Here is an 8674-nt window from a genome sequence, read left to right as displayed (position 1 = left end):
TCTCGGCGCCGCCGTAAAGCGGTCCGGCTCGGCCTTTTACGACGCTCGCGGCGCTTCCCTGCTTCCGTTTGGGTGACCTCCGGCGCGGCGGGGTCCTCCTCGATCCCGTGGTGCTCCGCGTGCGCCCTCGGTCTCTTCCGGTCGCGGGCAGCCGGGGCACAGAGGGCGGTCGCGGCGGTCGCGGCGGGCAGCGGCGGGTGGCAGCGGCAGGTGAGCGGGCGGCGGGCTGCAGGCGGCCCTCGCCGCGGGGCCGGGGAGGACCAGGAACCCGGAGGTAGCGGGCGAGTGTGCCCGCGGCTCGGCGCCCGGGCGCCAGGAGGGAGCGGTGGTTGGGCCTCGGAGTCCGGTGACATTGAGGCCGGCCGGCGGGGGCTCGGGGCTCGGAGGCCGCCGGGTCGCGGCCTGTGTGCCGCCTCGCAGCATCCGGCCCGGCTCCATCTGCGCCGCCACCGCCGCGAGCTGGGTTCGAGCTCTGACCTTGGAGCGCCCGCTGGCCGAGGGCGGGGCCCGGGGTCCGCGCTGCAGCCTGGGCCCGCAGCCCTCCAGCCACGGCTTGAGCGACCGTCCCCGGTTTAACGGGGCTGCGGGAGAGGCGCTCCGTGTTCCATCCCAGAAGCCGCCCAGCGTCCGCCCACGCGCGGGCCAGGCCCGGGGAGAGAAGACGCGGGGTGCGAGCTAGTTCAGCCCTGACGTCATGCTTCTGTTTATTCTGTCTCAAAGGGGGTATTTTCCTAATGCGTTAGGAGTCCCTTTCGTCGTCAACAGTCCCCTGAAAGGGCCAGTTTTAAAGCAGGGGGAGCTAGGGGAAAAGGGCCCGAAGCTGGAAGGGCCCAGGTGAGAGGTGGGTCATCCAGGTCATCCGTTGTCCGCAGGGACTGGAAGTGGACCAGGCCGTATTTGCAGCCTTTCTGCCTGCCTTTCCCTTCCTATCCTACGCACCTATTAGGTTTTTAATCAAATACTCAATTGCGTGCAGTGCATGCCGGTCCCTTTGAGCTGTTTATTCTTTTCCGCCAAACAATGGAGCCTATCATGGCAGCTCAGCGCTGTAGGGTTTCTAGCTTTTTCAGTCTTAGGAAAACTGCTTCTCCTTGTTTTTTAAGAAAGCCAGTTTTTTACTAATTTCCTGTAGTGTGTATATGTTATGGTATTTGGTTTATAATGAAGCTCCGTAAAAACGTGTTGACTGCTATGAAAAACCTCAACTTAGGTTTTAAGGAAGAACGGATCATCTATGCTGGGGGGAAGAAAACAAAAAAAGGAATTCCTAATAGGTGTTTGCCCTCATTCATGGAGAGGGTGTACATTTTTATCTTTCAGAATGTTGGCTACCAGAGTGTTTAGCCTAATTGGCAAGCGAGCAGTTTCCACCTCAGTGTGTGTACGAGCACATGGTAAGTGTAACTTTTCTTTTAAATGGGCTGAGCTAATTTCTTTTTGCTCCCACTATGTGTAAGCCCTTGTCCTGGAGTTTCAAACACAGATGGCCTAAAGTGGCTGAGATCCTGATTTGGCTGTTGTGGGACTTTGGGGGGGCTATTTTAACAGGGCATGCTTCTAGATTACAGAATATTTATGAATCATGTTGAATACCAGTCTGGATCTTTGTTTATGCTATTTCTTTTCCCCCCTTTTCCTTCCCTTCCCCCTTTTTTCAGGTTCAAGTTCCACCCCTTTCAAGAGATCTCCACCATACTTGACTTTAATGATTTCCTCTCTCCCCGCAAAAAAACACCCAGCCAATATTCTTGAATACCATTTACATTATTGGGGCAAGGGACGGGAAGGAGCTTGGACTTCTAGCCCGAGCAGAGTTTAATCTCATTTCTGTCTTGGACGAGCTACTTACGTGCAGGAATCTGTTTATGTATCTTGGGGCTCAGTAATCAGTAACTGCTTTATGTGTGAATTTTTCCTTGAAATCGTGTCCTTGAGTTGCTAATACCGTTGTCTTACATTTCCCTCTATTCCTTACATTGCCCAGGATAACACGTGGACACAGATAATTTATTTTATTTCTTAAGATTTTACTTACTTTATTTTGAGAGATAGCGAGTTAGCGAGAGAGAGAAGCAGACTCCCTGCTGATCAGAGAGCCCGACGCGGGGCTCAATCCCAGGACCCTGGGATCATGACCTGAGCCGAAGGCAGACGCTTAACCGACTGAGCCACCCAGGTGCCCGACACAGATCATTTATTAGTAAGAGTATCATTGAGATAATTTGTTATTTAAATGAGTAAGTAATAAAAGTTTGTTGTTTAACTAGTACATATGGAAAGAAACACTCCTTCATTGAAAGCCTAGGAAGTCATTTATGACAGATTATATTTTGTTTTTATTTTGGCTTTGCGTATGTATTTTCTTAGCTTTTTTGTTTGTTTAGTTTGAGGTGCAATTTGCGGAAAGTAAAATGTATTCTTTCTAGGTGTCCCTTTGGTCATTCTGGTTTTTTATAAGAAGCCAACTTCTTTTGGGGCGCCTGGGTGCTTCAGTCGTTAAGTGTCTGCCTTCGGCTCAGGTCATGATCCCCCAGGGTCCTGGGATCGAGTCCCGCATCGGGCTCGGCGGGAACCCTGCTTCTCCCTCTCCCACTCCCCCTGCTTGTGTTCCCTTTCGCTGTGTCTCTATCAAAAAAATAAATAAAATCTTTAAAAAAAAAGAAAGCCAACTTCTTTCTCCTTATGGTGGCATTGGCCATAACTTAGTCTTAGGTATTGTTTTGGCAGAGGAAATTAAAATAGTTCCTTTTTGAAATCCTTGAGTGGCTTCTCGTGCCTAGGGTAAGATCTGCAGCTAGCCTGTCTGATGTCATCTCGCTGTATTCCAGCAAGCAAACGACATAGGCAAACCAGCCCCCCCGGGTTGCTCAGCATCCCAACCCCCAGCGGTATGGTTCCTTGCAGGCAGCGGGCTGCTGTGCCTCAGCGCCGGGGTGTGGGTGGGAGCTTTCTCCTACTCGTCAGCCTCAATGCAGCTGTTACTTTAGGACAGCCTTTCCCCGCCACCCACTGTGAAGATGTTGCCTGTCCTACATCACCCTGCTTTGTCGTTGCTTGGAGCGGTGATGTACTGCGGTTTGTTTGTATTGCTGCCTTTGCTTCTGGAGTGCAAGCTCTGTGGGGCTGACGTCCTGCCTCCTCCATTCCCGTGTCTTCACACCGTAGGCTGATGGCCACCACCACAGTCCGCTGAACAAGTCTTATTTTTAGCTTTTAGTCATGCAGGTCGTACCTGAATACACAGACCGGTTCCACATAGAATACACCGCGGAGCACCACTGGCGGCCACCACTGAGTTGGGATGCTTGTGTGGTGACACGTCCGACTGAGGGGGCAGCTCCTGTTCCCCGGACCTCAGCAGAGGCTCCGTGAGAAACCCAGCTGCGGACACAGATGACGAGATGCTCACTTGAATGCGAAAGTCTCTTCTCTCTCCTCCTCTCTCCCTTTAAAAGGAATGCTTGGTATGCTAGTCTTTGCGGGGTGTGGAGGACCAGGCCCAAAGTGCTGAAGAGCCCTGGCAGCCCTGAGACTGCAGATTGGCCAGTCTCGTTCTAGAACATGCAGTTTTATGCTGAGGGTGCTCCAAGGTTCTGAGCATTTGCATTTTTATAACTTTAGATGTAATTCACACAGCGGACATTTACCCATTGAAAGTGTGCACTTGAGTGGTTTTCACTTTAGTCCCTGAGTTGTGTCCTAACCACCACAGTCAGATTTAGAATGTTCTCATTACTCCGGTTTGCCTGTTTAGTGATTAACATGCGAGCTGAGTGCTAGTGTACAGCTATTCTTTTCAGTCCACTCATTTTGATAGACTTTAGAATTTAAAATTGGAAAGTAATTCTGGTCATTTCCACCTTAAATTTTTTGGGGATAAGCTTGAGTATATGTAAGTATGCTGGTCATTTGCATGGTAAAGATAAGCATCTAGAGAAATTCTACTTTGAGGTGAAATGATTTTTTACTTTTGTTAACATGATTTGGGAGAATTTAATCGTTGGTACTAAGCTAGTAGAAGTGAAATGTTTCTGCAGGACTTCGTACTTGTCCAGACCAGTTTGGATCACAAAATTTTCTTGCAGATGTATGATAGAATTGAAAAAGCAGCTTTTAGTAGCTTTATTTAGGGAAACCCCTAAATAAAAATAAAGCTATTCCTTTCTCTTCTGCTTTCTGAACTGTTTTCCTCTTTACTTGAGTAATACCCAAATATGTGCCTGTTGTAAGGCACTGAAATTTCTATCTCTGTGATCAGAAATCCCCATTTTGTCCTCTCCCCACTGACAAGTACTGGGCTTTACCCTGCCAGGAGTTTTGTGTGTTCAGTTACATGTATGTATAAGGACACACACACGGTTTACAGTCGTAGAAAGAAAAAGAGCAAGCCCTGTATTCAGTGACTCACCAAGTACATGACTCTCCATGTTGAGCTGCCTTACTCCCCTGAGTGTTGGGTCTTGTTTCCCACTGTATACGCACCCGCCCCCAATTCCCTTCCTCTGCTCCACCTGTTCTTTTTCTTGAGCCCTCGCTCTATAACCCCTGATTCCCATGTCTACCTTGCGTCCTGCTTCTAGCATGTGAGCACCAGGGATCTTCGTTCCCTGATCTCAGATGTCTAGAACCGCGGCCAGCAGGTAGTCGGTGCTCAGTGAACTCGGACCTGTGGATGCGTGGCTCCGGGACACGTCTGTGGAGCCCGGTGCTTCCAGCCTCTGCTGGACACGGGTTATGTGTTTTTGTTCTAATGACAGTGCCGTACGTCTCGGTTTCTGATCTTTAAACGCTTGTTCTTTTATGAGTTTTCTCTTGTTTATGCTTCTCGTCCTTAGTGTGAATCTCTTACCGAAGGGCCCTCATCGAGTCCAGCGGGTGCCCTCTGGGTGGCACCGTTAGCCGCGGACGATGCCGCCTCTGCGGGCACCTGCCCCGGAAGACGCGTGCTGGCCGTGATGAAGTGCTTCTGTTACCCCTCGTTCTGCCGTCCGGGCCACGGGGGACAGGCCTGCTTGCTCCCTCCTTCGCACGACAGTCCCTGAGCTGCTTGAAATGCGGCTGCAGCTCGCTGGGATAACTGAGGTCTTCAGGCTCTACGTGCCTGTACTCAGTTCGCTTTGTAACTCTGAACCTACGTGAATATTCAGATGTTTGTCTACCGTGTTTTGTAGGAAGCGTCGTGAAGAGTGAAGACTATGCTCTCCCGAGTTATGTCGACCGGCGTGACTATCCCCTGCCCGATGTGGCCCACGTCAAGAACCTCTCTGCTAGCCAGAAGGCCTTGAAAGAGAAGGAGAAGGCTCCCTGGAGCAGTCTCTCCATTGATGAAAAAGTTGAATGTGGGTATTGAAGCAGGAATATTGGCAAACCGTGTGAGGGAGAATTTTGACTGGTTTCTGGGCTGCGAGATGGAGGGTGCTGCCCCGAGACCAGCGTGCTTGGGAGGCCCAGTGTGCTGTGTCCTGCGGGGTCGATCCAGGGCCCTGGCTTTTTGGGCTGGCTGCGCCTCTGCCCAGGCCTCTCTGTCTGTGCTCGGGGCTTTGGTCCGCAGGGGGGAGCATGGACGCGGACACAGAGCAGCGAGGTAGGGGTCAGTCGGCTGTGGAGTGTGTGGATGCAGCTTCTTGGCACCTCTGCTGAGTAGGACTGGGTTCACTGTAACTTACTGATGGAACATCAGCACAGCAAAATGCTGTCAGTTGGGAAAGGGGAGTGAAAGTTACGGGATTTTGCAGATCATACGCTGTAACCTGAAGAAGAAAGAAGTCACTGTTTTTTTTGTCCAAAGTAGACTCTGTGCGTTTTCTTCCCTTCATCATGCCTTGTATATGTGTGTGAGCACATGCACGCACACTTTGTCTTTTGGCTATGTTGGAGAAATAGGAGAGCCCTGCAAGGAGGGGCACAGCCGCCCTCATTCCCACAAATGCCTGTGCTCTCTTCCCAGTGTACCGCATGAAGTTCAACGAGAGCTTTGCTGAAATGAACAGGAGCACGAATGAATGGAAGACGGTTGTGGGCACCGCCATGTTCTTCCTCGGCTTCACTGCTCTCATTCTGATTTGGGAGAAGCGCTATGGTGAGTGGGGAGGGGCTGTAGGCCTGCCGTCTCGGGTTGCAACCACACGAGACCTGGATTGGGGCCAGCGCCGGTGCGTGGACTGGGCGCCTGTGCACGACAGGCACCGCCGTTCTGGGACCTATTCCAGGATTGTTCGCTGGCTTTGAGAAACCAGCTCATGTTGATGGCAGTGTGAGCCAGGCTCTGACTGACTCACGGCAGGCTGTGCTCTATAGCAAATGACTTCCCTTCCCTACTTTGTATGGCACACCACCTTTCCATGGTGCTTTATTGGCTCACCACACAATTATCAAAAGGTGGCGTAGTGAAGGTTTGATCAAGGAAAAGGGCACGGATTCTCATCAAAGGGCTATTTCAACTGTATGGGGACTGCATCTCGGTAAGCAGAGTCCTAGGTCTTCAGACCTCACAGTTCTGCTTAGACAGCGTCGGGGTTGTCTGCTCTTTCCGTGCTGCCTCTTTCGGTTCTTTGTGTCCAGGTGGAATGGGTTTTTCCCATTCCAAATAGCGATAATCCTGTACTTCTGGTCTGCTGTGGACACGGGTTGCTCATACCTATGTATCTGATCTCACTAGTGCAGTCACTTGTGGCTCTGTGCCCGTGCTAGCCTTAGACCCCATTATCTGCGTCCTACGGAGGAGACTTTCTGCTCTTAGCTTGTATTTTACTGCTCATCTTTTACCCACAAAGGAATAATATCGAGAGTTACCAGTGCCCAGAATTCAAAGCCTGTGTGTGTGTGTGTGTGGGTGGGTGCTGGTGTGGAGTGGCAGGCGACTTCACTAGCCTGGCGGCCAGTGTGTGGTGTTGGGGAAGACCTGACCTGAATGACCCGTGGGCTTAGAAACGACTCGTCAAGACAGTGTTGTCTCATGAAATTGTTCTGGGCTTTAGTGTACGGCCCCGTCCCGCACACCTTTGAAGAGGACTGGGTGGCCAAGCAGACCAAGAGGATGCTCGACATGAAGGTCAGCCCAATTCAGGGCTTCTCAGCCAAGTGGGACTACGACAAGAACGAGTGGAAGAAATAGAGGAGCGCACCACTCACCCATCTGAGCCTCACCTTGCTCTGCCAGATCCACACAGCTCAGCATCTTCACTGGAAACCGTTATGTTGCATCACCAGTGCTAATAAACGAGCAGCTTACGTGAACTCCATTGTGGTCGGTTCTTTGATAACTAAATGAAAATACCTGTTTTTTGAAACATAGTTTCTCCCAAGTGTCTGACGTCAGTATATTTTGGGTATAAATGAAATGGCAGGAATAAATTGTTTTAAGGGGATATCATATAAAAGCCAAAAATGTAGGGTCCTGTGATGTGAGATATTTGGTTTTTGATGAGATTTTTAGGAGCATAAAACCCCATTACGGAAGCTGGACCAACAGAAGTCCCCATGGCTACTTTTCTTCTGGGATCTGCCCTCCCCTCTTTGAAATTGTCAGTGTTGTTTGGAGTGGGTGGCCGTAAGCCTGGGAAGGGCAGGCTGAGCTCTGAGCTCCTGGACTGAGGTCTTGAGTGATGGACTTGGTTCCCTGGCCACTCTGAGCCTTTTAGTCTAGAAAGAACGATGGAGCCAATGCCAGGGAAGGAGCGTCATGCTGGCCCCAGCAGGCTCCCTGGGGGCTCGCATCCCACTGTCCTCTCCCACCTGCTCTGCGCGCTAGGTCTCCTCACTGATCCCTGGAGACCCTGCCTGGAGCAGCAAATGAATCCTCGAACAGCCTGTGTGATGAGCTGCACAGGGGCAGGCAGAAGGGTCTCCCAGTGGCCTTGGTGCGGGAGTGCGCCGAGGGTGGGAGGTGGCCTTTGAGCAGTCCAGCTGTAACTGGGAGGGGAAGTGGGCCTCTAGAGCTTCACTAGAGGTCAAGGGCTGTCCTAGGAAGAGGGCCTTTGGTGGTAAGAAGGCTTGAACGACCAGCCTAAAATTGAGAGCAGGTTAAATAAAGCCGCTGGTGGTGGTGTCTTCCTGCTGACTTCCTAGGAGGCCCTCCCCCCCTTAGGGGAAGGGGAGCTGGCTTGGGAGTCTGGCCAGTGTCTGGGGCCAGCTAGGCCTCTGGATGGCCTCACCTACAAAGCTCAGGCCTCCTGCCAGGTGGGGTCATTTTCATTTCCTTTTCCAGGGTGGGCCCATGTGGGGCTGAGGTGTCTGACCTGGCTCAAGGTCACCGCTGGCCTATCACCTGGTTCTTGTGACCCTTAAATGACCACTGATGGAGCTCCTACCTAGGCCAAGGCACTTCAAGGCCACTGTCCCTCTTCAGAACAACCCTGAGAAGAAGGGCCCCTTACCCTGGGTTAGGTGATGGAGCTGAATGGGGCTAGAGGTGGGGGGTTCTGCCCGAGGAAACACAAGAACGTTTGAGACCATGTTTGAAGGTCCCCTCTGACCCCCAAACTCTTCTATCCTGGTATAGCTCCAAACAGACTCTCCCTGAGCTCAGGGACGTTCCATGGGGTAACCAGGCTCTCCCTGGCCTTCTCTTACCATGTAGGAACTTGCTGTCTTGGACTTGCTACGAGGATTACCACTTGTACATCAGTGTCAGGTCCCGAAATGTGACTATGGAGTCCTGTTGTCTGTGTCGTTG

The 8674-nt window shown here is 51.5% G+C and overlaps 1 protein-coding gene across 2 annotated transcripts; it reads left to right on the top strand.

Annotated features, from left to right (window-relative positions):
- The first annotated feature begins 80 nt into the window (after window positions 1–80).
- On the top strand, window positions 81–7236 carry LOC116623006. Of its 2 annotated transcripts, none has more exons than XM_032389834.1 (5): window positions 81–210; window positions 1321–1394; window positions 5172–5339; window positions 5948–6079; window positions 6978–7236. In XM_032389834.1, exons 2-5 carry the CDS (start codon window positions 1322–1324, stop codon window positions 7112–7114), a joined length of 510 nt encoding a protein of 169 aa, XP_032245725.1. In that variant the 5' UTR covers window positions 81–210; window position 1321; the 3' UTR covers window positions 7115–7236. The 2 variants fall into 2 exon arrangements, with proteins under 2 accessions (XP_032245725.1, XP_032245724.1); XM_032389833.1 differs by lacking the exon at window positions 81–210 and adding an exon at window positions 812–834.
- Window positions 7237–8674: the final 1438 nt, after the last annotated feature.

Source organism: Phoca vitulina, unplaced genomic scaffold (genome assembly GCF_004348235.1).
Source record: "Phoca vitulina isolate PV1807 unplaced genomic scaffold, GSC_HSeal_1.0 scaffold56, whole genome shotgun sequence".
Taxonomy (NCBI): domain Eukaryota; kingdom Metazoa; phylum Chordata; class Mammalia; order Carnivora; family Phocidae; genus Phoca; species Phoca vitulina.
This window is presented reverse-complemented; position numbering and strand designations above follow the sequence as displayed.